Source organism: Dermacentor variabilis, chromosome 5 (assembly GCF_050947875.1).
Source record: "Dermacentor variabilis isolate Ectoservices chromosome 5, ASM5094787v1, whole genome shotgun sequence".
Lineage (NCBI taxonomy): Eukaryota > Metazoa > Arthropoda > Arachnida > Ixodida > Ixodidae > Dermacentor > Dermacentor variabilis.
Window position 1 is genome coordinate 153,457,081 of NC_134572.1, and position 19,733 is coordinate 153,476,813.

General features: G+C 44.2%; 1 protein-coding gene across 2 annotated transcripts in view; it reads left to right on the top strand.

Annotated features, from left to right (window-relative positions):
• LOC142582001 (uncharacterized) overlaps window positions 1–19,355 on the top strand; it is a 47,788-nt gene extending 28,433 nt beyond the window's left edge. For both annotated transcript variants that reach the window (XM_075691434.1, XM_075691435.1), the window contains 2 exons: window positions 6,081–6,309; window positions 19,236–19,355. In XM_075691434.1, coding sequence (XP_075547549.1) covers window positions 6,081–6,309; window positions 19,236–19,253 — 247 coding nt within the window. In that variant the 3' untranslated portion in view covers window positions 19,254–19,355. The remainder of the gene's footprint in view (window positions 1–6,080; window positions 6,310–19,235) is intronic.
• The last annotated feature ends 378 nt before the right edge of the window (window positions 19,356–19,733 follow it).

Below are 19,733 nucleotides of genomic sequence, written 5' to 3' on the forward strand. Positions count from 1 at the left end.
GGTGCAACTGGACTGTGCCTAGTGTCGTATAATAAATCCTCATATTACATTTGGTGGGAGGTGCTGCACTCCCCGACCTCACCCTGAAACTTCGCAGCGGGACTTTGACAACTGCTCCAGCCGCTACCATGAACGAGGCTCCCAACAATCTGCTTGGAGCATCCGCCGTTCCTATCATGTGCGGCGCCGCCCAGCGGCAGCGGGAGCCTGGCTGTTTTTAGCGGATCACGTGAGACTGACGTGGCAGATTGGCTCTCTACCTACGAGCGCGTCAGTGATCACAAGTGGGATGACCTGACGTAGCTACGTACTATCCCCTTCTATCTTGCGGACGTTGCGAACCTCGGGTTCCACAATCATGAACGGGAACTACAAACCTGCTCCGCTTTCAAAACAGCATTCGCGGAAGTCTTCGGTCGCCCAGCCTAGAGAAAACTTCGTACTGAACAGCGTCTACTCCAGCGTGCTCAACAGCCCGGCGAGACTTACACCAGCTACAAGAGGATGTCGTGGATATTTGCGCCCGCGTATATTCCACCGTGAGTGAAGAGGACAAGGCGAAGCATATCCTCAAGGGCATTGAGGACATATTTATGCATATATATGCAGTAAACACCAAATCGGCCAAAGTGAAGTTCTTCTGAAGCATTGAGGACGACGCATTTCAAATGCTCCTGGCGCGAAACCCTACATCTGTCGTTGCTGTCCTCATTTCTGCCAGAGCTTCGATGGGCTGCGTAGACAAAGGGTCCTTACGGGCAGCGCGGTTGCTCCTGGCGACTGTCTCTCGGGCCTCACGCTTCGCTCCAACTCCACGCCCGCATCGTCGCTCTCTGTTGAGATTAAGGATTTCATTCGTGAGGAGGTGGCGCGCCAAGTGTCTATGGTATCTCTCAACGATCGACCTCGCCAGCCTGACACATTTCTGGCTGCTCCCATTAGGCGCGCCGTTCGCGAGAAACTTGCCGAGTCGCTACCTTTAGTTCAACCCTGCCCTCCCGTGGCTGCACCTCTGACCTATGCCGACGTCGCCGCACGACCTGCACCACCGACATTCGCGTTTCCTGCGCCAATGCGACTTCAAGCTGCACCTCCTCCCGCGTCGTCCACTTAACTACACACAGAACACCTGTCCATAAATTTCATAGTGCCGCAAGAATGCTTGCTATGACCTCTGGTTTTCCTTGTGTTCATTAATGGCCTAAACACGGAACACGATGAAAGGTTTAGTATGAGGTTGTTTGTAGGTGACTGCTGTTTAAAGCAAATAACAATACTGTTGACCATGTAACTTTAAACAAAAGCCTTAGCGTATTTTACGATTGGTCTTATGGCTGTGAAATGAAGACTACCGATGGAAAGAAACATGTTTATGACCGTCACTAAAAAGGCTGCCTTCGAATATCACTACTCTAATAAACATACCCCCATAGCAGAAACATAGTCCTTTAACCATATCGGTGATACGATTAGCAATTGCCCAAGCTGGTCAGATCATATTCATAATGAACAGGCGCTTGCTCAACGCAAGTTAGGTGTCCTAAGATACAAGTTGAAGTATCCTCCTTCACCTGTTTAGTATTTAGCATACAACTCATCGCTAAGGACGCGGTTAGAATATGCTAATGTTGGATGGAGTTCCTTCACGAAAAAAGACATCAAGAAATGGAGCACGTCAATAGATTCGCCGGTCGTTTGATATTTAGTTGTTACCGCCGTGATCACTCCACTTAGAGAAATAATAAAGAATAATAATCTTAGCGTTTTAGAAGCAACAAGAAAGGTAACATGCTTAAGGTTTCTTTTCCAATCTGCAGATGTGAGCTGCAGCTAAACACGTCATTCTACATTCACGTGTATTGGGTAACATTAAGAGATACCTAGGTAGCCGAAAATATTCCACAGTCTCTCTGTAGGATGCACCTCACAATCAGATCATGATTTTGGCATATAAAAGACAGAATTTAATTTTCTGCTTGTATTCTTTCATCTTCTTCCAGACATACCAGCGGCGGCTAGCACGCACATTTTGTAACGAAAATAATAACGCTTTGAGTGCCGTGTGATTAATGTTCCGAAGAAGGCTCCAACCTTGTACTAAGGCTAGTGGAACCGGGAGCCGTGAAAAGCCTGTCCCTAGCCCGGCGGCCCGTTTGTAGACCAGTGGTGCAATATTTTGTTCAAAACACAGGTGAAAAACGAAGTATAAATAACTCTTCTCGCTTAGCTGCTGGCATGTTTGCACTTTATTTTAAGCTGGACGGGTTTTATTACCACATACGAGTGCATAACTTGCTTGTACGCGCCTTTTTACTTAAGCACCTAGCAGAATGTGCAGAATATGATGTAACAGAACCATGAAACCTTTCACCGTCTTGCAAGGTGAAAGTATAGGCTGTGGTTGAAATAAGGCATGCGCCTGGTTTCGCTGCTATAACGACAGAGAGCGCCACGGTTCCGTTCCCGCATTTGGCGAACTTTCTGCTAGACACATAAGTAGGTCACGCATATTCCGATTTATTCAGAATGAGATAACCCATAGTAAGCCAAATGTAGTATTAAAATGTGGTATTAAATTTGACCGCAAGCGAGCGAGAAGGTTAGTAGAAAATGCTTTAAGCCACATTGTATTAGATCTCCCTATGACAGCTTCGTTTCGCAGCAAGAGAGATGTACAGAAATCGGATGAATAATTCTTTTTTGTATGTCAGTATGATATTGTATTAGTGCGCATTGGCAATACCCGAATATTACAAAGGCAAACAGTAAAGCAATTCTCTGATGCGAACATTACAACGTAACGGTAAAATTTACAGGCCCAAAGGAATCATTCTACTTTTCCCCCACATCCCACACTTAAGCAATACACTACACGCTGTACACGTGCACGTAAATTACGTGCAAATAATAGTTTGGCAACACGAGTTAACGAGAGTGAGCGGCCGTGCACAACGCTCAGCGCATCACGATGAGTGGTGGTTAACGATTGGTGCATTGCTCTCGCGTGTACGTGCAGAGTGCGTAGTCGCCTGGTGTGGGGCAAACACGAATGCTCCGCTAAGGATCCTGAAGCCCAAACATATTGAACAACTCCGACAATTGCAATCTACACCGCCGACGCAGTCGCTTTCAAAACCAGCGTCCCGAACCCACCCGCTGTGTTTACATTCGGCAACCCGACGACTGTGCAGCATGGAAGAGCTCGTTCGCTTCTCGTAATCTCTCCTTGCCGATATGATGGCAGTCCACATCATCCCAGAGTATTTCGTCATCGAACGAAAGCCATCCAGTTGGTGTGAGTGCTGTGAAGCGACGCTGAGGCGCAGAGCAGTTTGCAGCGATTGACGACAATGTTCGCAAGGCCACGTGTTTCCAGCCTCCCTAGCCTGGGTTAGAACGAAACTATTTGACTAGACATGAGAAGCCGCACTGACGCTTGACCTCGTAAAAAAAGAAAATTTTATCTTCATCAAGCGTCTAAAACGTACAATGTGTTCCGACATCTCTCGCTAAAAAATAGACAATTTAAATTTTGCAAAATTGTTTTTTGTTGTTTTCACATCGAAATTTACTTTGCTCCCGAAATTTTAGACGGCGATACCACCCCATAATTTCAGGAAAATAGTTTGTAGCGCCAGTTCAGAAATATTCGGATTAAGAGGCAACGTTTTCAAGAAAATTTTTGCCGACCAGTATTCTTACTAAATTCTTGACTGGGTGCAACGTGGAGGCGTTCTAGGCAGCATTGTATTACGTGGTAATAAAATCGCTATTACGTTTGTCAATAAATGCTGTTGCAAGCCGCCCAGGGTATCGCAACCCTAATGTGCTAACCCCTGCATTCGCTCGTGCTAATGCCTTCAAGTTTTCTTTCAATCAAGAACAGTCGACAAATGAAATGCTGTGCCCACTGATATATTCGTGTCCGCTCATATATCCATCCACATCGCATAAATGTTCGTTTAACAAACGGATGTCTTTTTTTTTTTTTTGGGTGGTATGCGTCAGTCATTTCTTGTATAGGCTGCATCTTTTTCTCTCCCCCTCTTTCTTTCTATATGCATATACGTTCCCTTTGTTTGGCTACCTTTCAAATTGTTTCCTGTTTCAGAAATGTTCTTTACTACCAGCCCTGTATATATATTGTTCTTTCGTACAGCAATAACTTATTTAAGAATTGTTTGTTATTTATGCACATTTAGAAACTTCTTTTCCATCATTTCGATTTGTATACTAAGCTGTTTTCCACTTCTGCTCGGGTCACAACTTTATTTGCAGTAGTTTGTAAAAAAATAAGAAAATGCAATAAAATATACATGTGACCGACACAGACAGTGACGGTGGCCGATATGGACTACTCAGCATTTATCAGCTCTCCAAAATTTGCCACCTAAAAGTATTTTGTAGCATCTTCAACATTGCGCAAGTTCAATGTGCTGGGCTAAAATCTTTGTATTAAATGCTCTGCGCTGCTCCGTTCTCTTGTTACCCTCTTTTAGAGTATCACCCATTCCTATGTGTAGTAACACCTGGGGCCCTACAACGTAAAACTATTCCAACATGTTTTTATCCGAATTTCCTCACGTCCAATTTACGTAACCGCCGACACAAGCAACGGGCGGTGAACCGCAGCGTTGCCTGAACAGCTCAATGAAACGCTCTCCTCCTTAATAGGAGGTCACTTTTGTTTGCTCTCAAAAGGAATAACATTGCCTACAGTAATCGGTTTTTCTTATTTAGTTGGCTAACAAGAAGTAAAGAGTGTGCTCTGACGGAGAGGGTTTTGAGGGGGCCAAGCCAGCACGCTGAAAAAAAGATAACCGGATGAACAAGGAGGTGCCGGCGTCTGGGATAGGTCCGCTTTCCCTTACTTAGCTTGCGGTGGCTTGTCTAAAATCGCGGCGACGTGTAACGGAGGGTTAAAAGTGACGCTAAAATGAATCCTCTGCAAAGAACAGTTGGAAGAGCGAGATCGTATACGTGCCGACAGGGCTGGATGACGTTACACGGCCGCTCAAAAAGTTTTGTTCTACGCAAATAAAGCCATGCTCTGCGGCAGGTGCGAGTAGCCAGTGCCTGAGCGATCGGCGCCAGCCACCTTCCATTCCTTTCACAATAGGGCAGTCTCCGGCTGTACAGAAAAACAAACCAGTTTTGTACGGCATAATAATGCATCTTTAACGCGCACACGTCCCTTTGGCACAATGAGTTTTCGCGGCTTTATGACTTCGAATGACAGACAGGTGAAGTGGGTGCAGCCTGAAACCTTCTGACCAATAGCGGACGGTTAATGGCGAGAAGGCGTCGAATCAAAAACCATAATGTTTATTTTGTTCGTTAGAACCATGCACAATTAGTGTGGGCACGCCATGTCAGATTGGGAGCCATCGCGGTTTTCTTGACGACGCATGATGGACAGGCGAAGTGGGGGGGGGTCCAAAAAAAAGTTTTTGACCAATCGCGGAGCGCTGATGGCAGAATAGCTTTACGTTATAGGCTCCCCTGTTTTCTCTTGCTGTCTGAAGCGTTTACGTAAGTTTGTTCGCGCATCACCGTCAGGTGTAAGAATGGAGTAGACATGCGCAAGACGCTGTTGAATAGATATCGCGCAAAGACCTATGCACTGCGCAGCGACTAAAATAGCCTATGATTGGGGATTTTGATAATCCATATTTAGTGTTCAAATCAGTGTGGGCAAGTAGCCTATCTGAGACGGGATACATGCTGTGCTATGTTTACCGCGGGAATAGGCGATCGTATCTCCCTAAACATGGACTCACGCGGGTATTAAACTTCGCCACATACAAGATTTTTATCGGCGTCTTCAACATCCATCTGTTCCAGCGGCAAAGCGAAAAAAAAAAGCGTGGTTGTCTACATCGGCTAGCAAAAGCGGTACTTGTCGTGTGGGTTGGCGGCACTGCTCGACGACGCGAAGTTGACCGGTAGCGTTCATGGCTGATGTTCGATACGACTGGGCTTAATATAAACTATAAGAACTGTATTCTGTAAGAGAGAGAAAAAAAATGCCTGGATAAAAGAACCTCCGTAAAAGCGTGCTACGCGCGGCTTTTTTCCAGGTCTTGGGTGCAGATTCGTATCGTTCTGACCCAGGAGCAGCCGAGTGAGACCTTTTTCATTCGCAAGGATGCGGCAGTCAACCCAGCGGAAATCAAGGTAGTGGTAAATGTGTACGAGAGACACTACGCTATCTGGACCGATGAAGGTTTCCAAGCTGTGTATGCCACGAAGATAAGGGAGCCACGTTCCTTCTCCATATACGAATTTCTGTTGACGGGCGCTCTCATGGTAGGTGTTACCCAAACGTTCGTTTGTCAAATGTTCCCATTTTTCTTACTCAGGGGTATTAGGTATGTGCTAGTACAATATGAAACTTAGGTCCACTAAAATAACAAAGCGCAATATCTTTCCATTTGGCCCATGGGACACTCGTCGGATTCTTTCAAGGACACTCATTGTAAGGCTAGGTCAGATATTGCACAAATGACCTCAAGGATAACTTATCGGTTGTCGAGTATATAAAAGTTGAGCCCACTTTGCTCCCTTTTTCACTATTCGCAAGTGATTTCCTTCAAATGCCTACTTAAAATGGCGCCCAAGATAATTGCGAACTTAAATCAGCTGATGTGTTTTACGCCACAGTTGTCAGTATTAGCAAATAATATCTCATAGAACACGACTGCATCACTACGGTTTGGCGATAACGGGTTTTCTTTCGGTGAATGGAAAATACGACAACAATTGGGTTGGCGATGTTGTAGGTGAGGCAACACCATATATCTCATTTAGTGCCCACGGCGCTAAGCAGATGATACTCGCGCTATGCTTTGCAATCTTATGTGAGGTTTTAGTGAAATAAGTAATTCACTTGTGACCCCCAAATTATTTACGCTTTTCAGATTTTTTATACTTTTTTCTTGTCACAGCGTGTTTTGTGTATCATGAACGAATTTGTACATTGCGTTTTAAGTTTCGCAAGCACCGTATTGTGCTATGCTCTTGTGAATGTAACGAGGAGTGTTTCTATAATCACCTGTATCGATCAAAACATTCACTCATGACTCTTACTGCATGCCTTCGGCATACCTTCATGCGTTTACCAAACCAAAATGCGTACTTTTAAACGCTTTAAGGCATGTTGGAATTTTGAAAGCTTGAAAATCGCTTGAAGTGTTGCTTGTCGCTAAGTTACTAGCTCTTGTCAAGGATTTGAAGCTAAACATTTCGACAGAATCGCCTGTCTGGTTGGGTCAATTGATCATGACTTTCAGGTGGCTCGGAACAAAAACATATGTTTATTTTCCCGAGGTTTCAATACCAATTCCGCTCCTTCTTCAGGGGGGAGTGACGATGGAGATGACGATGACGACGGGGGAGGGGTTGGAGCAGGGTGTGTTAAAAGGGTGTTAAGCAGGGATGGTAAATCCTTCATGGCCACTTAAGGGTAGTAGGCTGGGAGTGGTCCGATATGGTTCTGTGCTTACATTGTGAATATAACCTGACGGCCGGTATCCTTTGGAACAGTTTTCTCATACTGCGCCCAGCCTACCACCCTTAAGGTGGAATGGGTGCAGTATTCCCTTAATGGAATTAAGCCGGTGCAGAATGAAAACTTGGCCCTTGAAATAAATAAGCTGACTGTGTTAAACAACTTGCCGCAACTTCTGGAAAATGATATAGTGGCCACCCATCGCCTGCCTTTAAAGGCAGATAAAACACCAGGTATAATCTGTCGTTTCGCCAATCAGGCTATCAGGGATAAATGGTGCCAAAGTAGGAAAAACTGTCAAGTGAGAATGACAGTGTTTTTTTGTCGAACTTAACTAAAAGGACACGCGCCTTGTTGTTCGGAACTAAGCTCTGGGCCAAAAGTAACAACTACAAGTATGTATGCCACAACAACAACAAGGTTCACAGACGGGGCAAACGCGGTAGTCATTTCTAATTCTAGCGTCCGCGAAAAACTGAGTAAGACAATCAGCTGAACTGAAACACTGATATGGCAAATGTACTCAGTACGCCTTATGTATTACCGCACACTTTTATTAGTCATTTAGAGCCAACATTTCGCAAATCTTTCATATGTTTTCACCTAAACATCCGATCTATTGCTAACAAGGAAAATGACTTACAACTTTTCATTTAACAGAGTAAAGAATCATTTGACGTTATTATGCTGGCGGAAACATGGTGTACCTATGACGTGAATATTTTCCGGCTTCCATGATATAATACTTTCTATCTGAATCGACTAACCGGTCGTGGGGGTGGGGTGTGCATTTTAACTAGAAAACCATTAGAGTGTGAAATATTGAATGAGTTTTCGATGGTAACTCAGGATTATGAGTTATTGACTGTAAAACTTCATAACACAGTGTTTTCTGTTTGTTATCGCCCTGCAAGGGGTTCTGTTACACATTTTCTTGAATACTTGGATACTTTTCTTGCGTTCATTGTTGACTTAAAACTAGACATAATTTTTGGTGGGGGACATCAACATTAACATGATGAAAAATGATTCATGAGAACGCAGGCTTAAAACGCTATTAAAATGCAATGCATGCTGGAATACTATAAAACTGCCTGCCAGGGTGACCAAGAATACGTCATCCCTAATCGACCTATTCATTACAAATATAAATCCAGATCCAGTTAAAGCTGGCGTATTCGTGTCGGATTTGAACGACCATAAGCGAATATTTCTATGTTACAAGGGTCATCTACAGAATAAGGAATCACAGTGGACACACCTTTTTCAACCGATAACTGAACGAACTCTTTTTATGTTTCGTACCAATATCCTGCAAATAGCTTGGAATACTGTATTTTAATCTAAATATGCAAATGACTCTTATGAATCATTTATTATCCTCTTAAAACCAATACACGATGCTTGGTTTCCGTTGAAGTGCGTAAAACACAATAATAAAATACGCAAGCAATGGATCACCCCTGAGCTATCTGTTCGAATACGCAAAAAGAATGCTTTATATGCTCAATTCACAAAAACCAAAGATCTAGAAATTTTCCGCCATTTTAAGAAAATTCGGAATCGTCTAGATAAAGACATCAAAAAGGCGAGGCGCGAGCAATGTTTAAATGACTTTAGTTCTTCGAATTCATCTTCGGATGTTAAATGGAAAAACCTGCAATCTCTGTAAATTACAATGTTCCTGCTGAACAGATACAGAGTTTGAAAATAAATGGAACTGAGGTAATGCACAAAGCACTTGCAGATGCTTTTAACAAACATTTTGTTAACATTGGAGCACTCTGCGCACCGATCAATGATCTTGAATACATTTCTAAAAATTTCATTTCTCTATTTCTTTATCCAGTACACGAGGGGGAAATAACTACTACAATTCTCAGCCTAAAAAACAGTAGTGCCAGGCATGTTGACGGCCTTCAAATTAAACCTATAAAATACGTTGCTGATCTTATATCTCAGTACATTACTTATGTCTTTAACCTCTATTTAAACGAAGGTACCTTTTCTCATAGGATGCAGATAGCGCGCGTCATTGCACTTTTTAAGAGAAACGATAAGCATGATTTGGGAAATTACCGGCCATTATTAATATTTCCTGTGTTTTCAAAGGTTTTCGAAAAAGTTATATTAAGGCGGCTAACTGAATTTCAGCAAAAACATAATCCGCTAACTGACAGTCAGTATGGTTTCCGTAAGGGCATGTGCACTGAACTCGCTTTGCTAGCACAAAAAGAACATCTATTACATCATTTGAAGGAAGGCAAACTGGTTCTGGGCATATCCACGACCAATGAAAGGCATTTGATTGCATTAATCACAAACTTCTAATTCAAAAACCTGCATGCTATGGCTTTCGTGGCAATGTCGCTTCTCTTATACGTTGTTATCTAGAATACCACCAACAAATAGTTGTCATAAATGGCTATCACTCAGATTCACTACCTATCTCCTCAGGCGTCCCACAGGGTAGAATTCTAGGGCCTTTTTTATTTAATATGTATGTGAATGGCATTGTTAAAATTAATGAAAGTTTGAAATTTATCATGTATGCTGACGACACCAGCATATTGATAGGTGGTGAAGATATTGAGGACCTTGTTGACAACACTTATTTCACGTTAGCAAAATTGGATGAATGGACACATAGGAATAACCTCCTGATAAATGAGAATAAAACAAAAGCTGTAATATTTCGAGCTAAAATAAACATATATCAATCAGCAAACTTATCTCAATAAATGCGACACCTATTGAGATTACTTGCAGTATTAAAACATTAGGGGTCACTTTTCATGAACATATGTTATGGGATGCTCATGTGGATAGCGTTGCAAATAAACTTGCGCAAGTAATAGGTTCAACATAAAGAATTCGCCATATACTTCTACCGCAAACTATGATGTTAATCCGTAATTCATTGTTTTCCAGCAGAATAAACTACTGCAATCTAATATGGTCCGACACAAAAGAGGGAAACTTAAACAAGCTTCATAGGTTGCAGAAAAAGTTCCTTCGAATTGTTGAGGGCTTGCCCTATCACTCGCACACACAGCATCTTTTTGACAAGTACAACGTAATCCCAGTGGCCAAATTGTTCGACATGTTAGGCAAAGCATTTAAAAACGCAAAAGAAAATAATAGCTCCTTTTTACAACGTTTAGCTTACGTACAGGAAAGCACTTCTGCCCGCTTGACACATAACACTGTGCCCTGGAAAGTGAGAACTTGTAAAACAACGTATGCTCTAAAGACACTACAGAACAAATTACCCAGGTTACTTAATAGATTAAATAATGAACACGTTAAACTTGAACATACAACATTCAAAGCACTTCGACAGCTCTTAAACAAATTCTAGGCCGTTACTTTCATAATTTTTCGTTTCTGCAAACCAAGTTTTTCTTTACCCCGTTATCCCTGACAGTGTACATGGTGATGGAATGATTCTGTTTTCCCTCTTTGAATTTACTATGTGTGCTTTATCTGTTTTGTTTCTCTTTACCAACATTGTGTACGTATTACTGTAATTTCTTGCGTATAAGTGAAACCGCATTTATGTTATTTCTTTTGTGACTACTCCATCGTTGACTGTGATGTTTTATTACACGCGTGAACTCGCAATTTGTATTTCCAACTTGCCTTATTTTTGTGTACGTTACATTGTACGCTCGGAATGTGTAATTTGAAATGTGAGCATGTATTATATGCCTTTTTTTGTCGTTATGTAAGTGCCCCGCGTATGGGGGGCCTACGGCTCTGTCAAGCTGTGATTCATGACAGCTTTTACTGCAGGTCTCCCGTGTCGTGTACTTTTATGGGACACAAATAGACATTATTATTATTATTATTATTATTATTATTATTATTATTATTATTATTATTATTATTATTATTATTATTATTATTATTATTATTATTATTATTATTAAGTAGCCATGAAGCATTCATCACCCCCTCCTCCTCGTGCTCCCTTACCTCGAACAGGAAAGCTTAAAAGTTGCGCCTCGACATCTGCGTCGTCACTCCCCCCTAAAGAAGGAGCCGAGTTGGTTCCGAAACGTTGGAAAAATAAACTTATTTTTTTATTTGAGCCGCTTGAAATTCCTCACGTGTCAAGGATGTTTGTTTATGGGCTCATCAAAACATTTCAGTATTGCAAACAGACCAGCTCAGTGCTTTCGCATTAATCAGATCATGCGTGAAAGCTTGTTTCCACGATTATATCTTACGAACGGCATGAAAGAGCTGAATGTTTCGACAAAGCCCGCGCGCTTTTTCCCTCAAATGAGGCACTCCGGCCATGAGGGCCATGTGATCAAATGGACATCGCTCTTCCTTCAATGCTTTACACCTGTAACCTGCAGGGCACTGAAATGGTGCCAGACAGATCGATTTAGAGGTGACACCACCGCGACCTCTTTAGTTTTGGCGGGTGGTTGGTGACGCACGTCAACGAGGGCAATCGAAAGTGCATCTTCAGTTACTCCAAAAATCTGTTAACATTTGCCTTGCACCCAATTTGGAACCACATGTTGCTGTAGGAGTGAATACATTCCTGCAATGTTGCCAGAAACTTACAACTTACGTTCTATTAGACAGGTAACTCCGTATGAGCGAACAAACTGGGTCACGAATGCCCGGAGCTTCTAAATTGTAAGAAAGAATGTTGTGACAGATGGTATCAACTGGTTTGCTGAAGGCAACGAAAACTGAGCCACCGATATAGCCGTTCTCAAGGGCGTGTTTTCTTTTGTTAGTGAATGATGTTATAGCTATTTCATTCGAATAATCTTTGCGAGACCCGTGTGGTGTAGGTGAGAGAATATTAAATTATTGAAAATAGTTTGTTAAGTGGTTTAGAAGTACTTTCTCGATTACTTTACTAAACAGGCATAGCATGTAGATTGGGCGATAGTGCGAAATTAGTTTCTTTTGTCTCCTCTTTTGTATTGATGAGGTATTTTACCGTGCTTTAATTTGTCGGGGAAAACGCTTGATTTGAACTAGCAGTTAATAATGTGCGCGAGTGTATGGGCGACATGGCGTGATATTAATTTGACATTAGAGGGCTGTAAGTTATCAAGTCCTGTTGTTCAAAAACTATCGATTCAATCGGACACTTCCTTGGGGGACGTAGGGTAAAGTAAAATCAATTGGGGATTTTCCACAGTATTGGTTATCGTATACTTTGGGGTGAATGGTCATGTGTAGGACAGAAAAATGTATTGAAATCATGTGCAATATGAGTGGCTTCCGTTACTACCCTTATTCCTATATTAAGTTAGTTCAATGGGCATTTTGGTGAAAACAGATGAAGAAAGGACCTAATGATATCCCAGGATTTGCGGGTATTATTTTAGTGTTTAATGACCGATTTCTCAAAGTTGGAGCGCTTGGCCTCTTTCAAGAGTCTAGTAAGTGTATTAGAACAAATTACCTACCGCGACTTTCAAGTTACATTAAAAGGTGGCCTTTCCATTTTTACGAAGGTTGTCACGTTTATTATTACTCTGTAAGAGGGAGCCTGTTATTCGTGGGTTCCTAGGGGCTGAGAACCAGTGAGTGTCCTGTGCTAGGTTCTCACACTCTGAGTACATGCTTCTAACTTTTCGTCAAATTGTTCAAGAGCTAGGATTGGGTTTATTTTCGGAAAAATCGAGTTACAATTGATTTCTGCAATTTTATTAAAGAAGTTACTGGTGCGAAAGCTAGCTGTTTTTATGTTGCTTTGGTATGGTGGGTAGATAGTTTTAATATAACGAACACTGGATAGTGCTCCGTTGTGGGAATAGCGACTACGGGAGCACATTGCACTAGGTGTATGTTTGATAATGCATGGTCTAATAATGAGTGAGATCCGGACGGACGATATCTTGTGGATACGGCTCATAATGAATCTAGGCCATATACTGCATATCAGTTGATCTAATTGTAGCAGGGACTGTGTGTGGGGTTAGTATTATCTATGTTTATGTCACCGCGTATAATAACATTTGTGCTTTGTTTACACTTATGGCGAAAATAGTATCGTGTTGAAAACAAAAATTAGCGCAACCAGATGATGGGGAACGGTGTAAATATCCAATTATTGTGTTTCTATTTTCTGCAATCAGCCGGCTGAGGAAAGAAATTCTTTCCTCAGCCGTCGATTGTGTCTCTGTTCTTTCCATCTCCTGGTGAGCGATTGTTTGACTTCGAGCATGTGAGCAAGTCGGCTGTCCATGCTTTGTACGGGGAGATCTGTACGGGGAAATCGACGTTGTTTCTAAAGAAAAGACGTCGATTTCTAGAAATACAGATTCAGCGTTATAGCGAAAGAAAGAGATCATGGCGACGACGATATGGCTGGTTATCTTGGACAAGAATTGCTGAACCCCCATACCGGACATGCTTAAGGACACATCCATTTTGTATCCGGGAATACCAAATAGCTTCCTATCAGTGTTCGTCAGCCATATTTCTGAGAGGCAGATGATAGTGAAAACATCAGTCAGGTTAGACAAAAAAGATATCTTGTTATTATAATTGTTTGAGCGTCCACGCATTGGGGTTTTAGGGTTTTATGGTTGAACCTGGTGTTATTTAGGGAACGTTTAAGTTCTGAAGAATGATACATTACCTAGAATATTTGTTTGATTACGTTTGAAAACAAACGAGTGGGCAGCTACGAGGCGATTAGCGAAAGGTCACGTGTGCTGGAAACGATGTACACGGGGCTCCCTTATGTCTTTCGTGCTTTGATGTGGCAGTTGTTCGTCCGTAGGAATTTCCAGTCGGGCTGTTTTTCTTTATTTCGAAGGTTTCAGCAAAGAGACGTGTGTTGTCTGGTGTTATGTGGTCGTTAATGAAAACCGTGGTCTCTGCAAGAAGAAATCGGGCACTCCTTCTACGGACGGTGTAGAAAGACGCGGAACGGGTTCATTCCAAGTCATTCCGTCGGGCGCTGTTACTCGCTCGTCCTGTGTGGCGTTCATTCCATCTGTTCGACCCATATGTCACTACAACATATCTAAGTTTTCGTTAAACTAGACACATGCGCAAATTATTAAGGCTCGTATCTTTATCATGAGTACACTAGGCCATGTAAAACATGCTCCAAATACTATAATAATGCTCTATTATATTGTAACAGATACAAAAGGCACGGACAAGAGAAAAGAAGGGAAGACGAAGAGGACGAAGCGTTGGAGAGGCCGAGCTGCGCTACTATCACGCGACGATCATCATCCATCGCCTGTAAATAAAACCATTTCTTCGCAACTCTTCGTAACAGTTGTGGTGGAAGGTGCTGGGTAATCGACACCCGAAGACGGAGGCTGAACCAGAAATTCTTCGACGGAGCCGTCGCATTGCTGGACTCCCACCGTATCTACCGGAGCTGAATATGTCCCACGACGCAGACGAACAACGGCCCATTCCAACAGCTGCGCCGACAAGTTCCGTTCTGCAACTGAGAGATGCGCGTCCCTTCGCCGGAAGATCGGACGAAGACGTCGAGGAATGGCTCGTCCATTATCACCGGGTGAGTGCCGCCAACAAGTGGAACAGCGCTTCTCAGCTTTCGAACGTCGTGTTCTTCCTAACGGATACTGCGTTGCTGTGGTTCGACAATAACGAGGAAACGTTCACAACATGGGGAAGATTTGTTTCCGAAATCAAAGAGAGATTCGGCGACTCCGCGACGAAAAAGAAAAGGGCGGAACAGACGCTACTGCAACGTGCGCAAGTGCCAGGCGAAACCTGCACGACCTATATTGAGGCGGTAATAAAACTGTGTAGGATGGTGGACTCTGGAATGTCTGAGGAAGATAAAGTCGGGCACATCCTGAAAGGAATTGCCGAAGACGTCTATAATTTCCTCATCGCAAAGGACAACCTGGCTTCCGTCACTGACATCATTCGGCATTGTCGTACTTTCGAGCAGCTGAAAACGAGGCGCATCACGCCGAAGTTTGGCAGGCTAGCCAATGTGACAACAGTTGCAAGCGTGGACAGCAACCAGCCCCTCGATCTTGCATCAACGATCAGACAAATAGTTCGGGAAGAGCTCAGCCTGCACGCACAAGCGACACATTCAGGCACTCACAGCTTCCGCTTATCACCAGATTTCCAGTCAAACGTGGCATCCATCGCCCCGTATCCTGCGGCGAGGGGCACCGAGGATTATGAACTCGCGCCCCGACAGCAGCCACGTCTCTACGACAGAGGCGCTACTTATGACGCTCGGCCACAACGAGAGCAGCTCGGCCTCTCCGCATAAACTGTGCTAAAAAAGATATACTTGTGCCCTGCTCTGTCGTGTGCATGACGAAAGGAGTCGCCACATTGTGGGCGCTGAACTGTTCCGCCACGCCGGTTGTCCTTCCTCGCGGTATGAAAATCGCTCTCTTCGATAAAGCCACATGTAGCTCAATAGCAGCACTAACTACGGACGTCTCTACAGCTTGCTCTCCTTGCGATAATAGCCATTTTGAAGAGCTAATGCTTGGCATGATCAGCAAGGCTCTCGGTACGTCGGAACGGCAAGCACTGGTACATGTCCTTGCCAGGCATGAGGCTGCATTCGACTTCACGCATGGAGATGCACCCCTTCATTTGCCGTCGTCCCGCGCTCGTCACAGAAAAGATACCGGCTCCGCACACCCCATCCGCCAGAAGCCCTACCGAGTGTCATCCTCCGAGCGAAAGGTTATTGCACAACAAGTCAAGGAGATGATGGACAAAGGTGTCGTTCAAGAGTCGTCTAGTCCTTGGGCAGCCCCAGTAATCCTGGTCAGAAAAAAAGATGGCTCCTGGAGATTCTGCGTGGATTACAGACATCTAAACGCAGTGACGAAGAAGGATGTCTATCCACTACCGCGAATAGATGACGTCATTGATTGCTTACACGCTGCTTCTTACTTCTCAACACTTGATTTGCGATCGGGGTATTGGCAAATACCTATGGACCCTGCCGACAAGGAAAAGACCGCTTTCGTGACTCCAGATGGCCTATTCGAATTTAATGTTATGCCTTTTGGCCTTTGCAATGCTCCTGCCACCTTCGAAAGATTCATGGACACAGTACTACGTGGTCTGAAGTGGGAGATATGCATGTGTTACCTCGATGATGTTGTAATCTTTGGCCGCACGTTTGAAGAACATAATCAACGCCTCAGCCTTGTTCTCGACTGCATCGAGAAAGCTGGGCTGGTTCTAAACTCAAAGAAATGCCGCTTTGGCGAACGTCAAACACTGGTCCTGGGACACTTAGTTGACAAGGATGGCGTCAGACCCGATCCTCGTAAGATTGAAGCGGTGAGCTCCTTCAAGCCACCACAATCAGCACGAGAACTTCGCTCATTCATTGGCCTATGTTCATATTTTCGTCGTTTTGTTCCCAGGTTTGCCGACATCGTTTACCCGTTGACAAGTATTTTGCGACAAAATGCATCCTTCAATTGGACACCAGAGTGTGACGCATCATTTTCTCAACTGAAATTTATACTAACGTCAGCACCGCTCTTGCGTCACTTCGATCCGTCTTGCCCAACTGAAGTTCACACTGATGCTAGTGGAATTGGGATAGGAGCGGTGCTTGTACAACGTCACAGTGGCGCAGAACATGTAGTCGCATATGCCAGCCGTTGCCTGAGCAAATCTGAACGGAATTATACGGTTACGGAACAGGAATGCCTGGCAGCTGTTTTCGCCATACAGAAGTTTCGGTGTTATCTTTACGGTAGACCATTCAAGATTATCACCGACCATCATTCTTTATGCTGGCTGGTCGGTTTGCGTGATCCCTCTGGTCGCCTCGCACGTTGGGCACTGCGCCTCCAGGAATACGACTTTGTGGTGTCGTACAAGAGTGGCCGTCGTCACGCTGACGCAGACTGCCTCTCTCGGATTCCTCTTGCGGCTACCGACTGCGATGCTGAGAATTTTGACGACTGTCTCGCTGCTGTTACTTCTACGTTCCCTGACGCGGCAGACTTTCAGCGAGAACAACGGAGTGATGTTACCCTCGATCCGCTTTTTGTTGCCGCCCGTACTTCTCAAGGCAGTGGTCGCTTTACCGTCCGTGATAAATTACTCTACAAAACTAATTATTCCGGGCATGGAGCGCGTTTTCTGCTTGTTGTCCCGGAGAGCCTTCGCTCCGACGTTCTACGCGCCATGCATGATGATGTGACATCCGGCCATTTCGGTTTCGTACGAACACTACACCGCACGCAGGAGCGCTTTTACTGGCCCAAGATGTACGAAACAATCAAGCGCTATGTCGCTAGTTGTGAAACGTGCCAACGTCACAAGCGACCGACCACCGCAGCCCCGGGTCCCCTTCGGCCATTGACACCACCCAACACGCCATTCGAGCAAGTAGGCATTGACCTTTTGGGTCCATTCCCGTTATCTAGCAACAAGAACCGTTGGATAATTGTCTGCGTAGACCATCTTACACGGTATGCAGAAACTGCAGCCATACCGTCTTCCACCGCCGCTTGCGTGGCGGTCTTCCTGTTGCGTTCCGTGGTCCTTCGTCATGGCCCACCACGTGTCATCATCAGCGACCGTGGTCGCCAGTTCACTGCTGATGCCATTGAAGAGCTACTTCGTTTGTGCACTTCCCAGTTCCGTCATTCCACGCCGTACCATCCACAGACCAATGGCCTCGTTGAAAGGACGAACAGAACGCTGACCAACATGCTTGCCATGTACGTCTCCTCCAATCATAAGAACTGGGACGACGTGCTGCCCTTCATCACTTACGCATACAACACGGCGAAACACGAAACCACGAACTATAGCCCATTTTATCTCCTCTATGCCAGGTTACCGCGAAGCCCTCTGGACACTTTCTTACCGTTCGTTCTGCACAGTGACGATTCTGTATCGAAGACTTTGTGTCTCGCCGAAGAAGCGCGTCGAATAGCTCGTCTTCGTACTCTGGCCTCGCAAAGTCGTTCGAAAGAGCGATACGACAACCGTCACGTACAAGTATCGTTGGAAAAAGGTGACTTGGTCCTCCTTTGGACACCGCAACGCAAGCGTGGATTGTGCCAAAAGTTATTGTCAAAATATTCAGGCCCATTTGTAGTTGTGGACCGCCTGAGCGAACTCACTTACGTCATAGCTCGCCTACTGTGCAATGGTCGGCGATCAAGCAGAACTCAGCTGACTCACATTGCTCGCCTGAAGCCTTTCTACCCTGCTTGCGCATCCTGACTCGCCCCACGGGCTTCGTCTGCTTGCGGGGAAATGTAACAGATACAAAAGGCACGGACAAGAGAAAAGAAGGGAAGACGAAGAGGACGAAGCGTTGGAGAGGCCGAGCTGCGCTACTATCACGCGACGATCATCATCCATCGCCTGTAAATAAAACCATTTCTTCGCAACTCTTCGTAACAATATCACGTAAACACAGAGGATGCCTATTATATATTTCAGCTTTGTTCGATGAAAAATTTCCGTATTTAGAGTGCGTTGCTGATCGGAAAAATTAATGCATCAAAGAGACAACGCACATAGGAAGGGAAGACAAAAACGAGCGGTTCTTCGTCTTGCACAGCGCGTGAGGCGTAGATGTAAGGGCGTGAGAAAAGTGGCGCGTGTCAAGTGTGGAGAGCTCCTGCAGAGTGAAAACAAATCAAAATATAAATATCGGTACGTGCCCGAATCTTGTTTCGACAGGGCTTAAATGCTATGAAAATACTGCATGCAATATTTTGCTCTTTTCCAGTGCGTGCCGTCAAGCTAGGAATGCTGAAGCCATCTTATGCAGCACACACCCACTCGCCGGTGTGCAGTTTCCACAGATATTCTATTCACATGACCATATTTTCGCTGCAATAAAGCTACTTCAGGTACAAATTGACTTCTGAGTTCTCATTATTTAATCCCTACACGTACCCCTACAATAAACCTCTTAGGACAAGAACGGAAACTTCGACTATTGATGCAGGTTTTCTTGGCACAAGCAGAAGTTTGATGAGATATGGTTAAGTATTGGAAATGGTTAAGTACTGCCTGTATATTATGGTTGTTTTATCCTAGTGTTCCGCTTCTATGCGGTTGGCTAATATAAAGTTTGGGAAACAAGTACTTTCAAGATATATTGGTGTAACGACTAATGAATGGGTTAGATTCCTCCGTTTCGTTGAAAGACATGAAAGAAAGTGGTTATGACAATGGAACTTTCATCTTCTAACTTTCATAAAATACATTTTGAGTGATATGC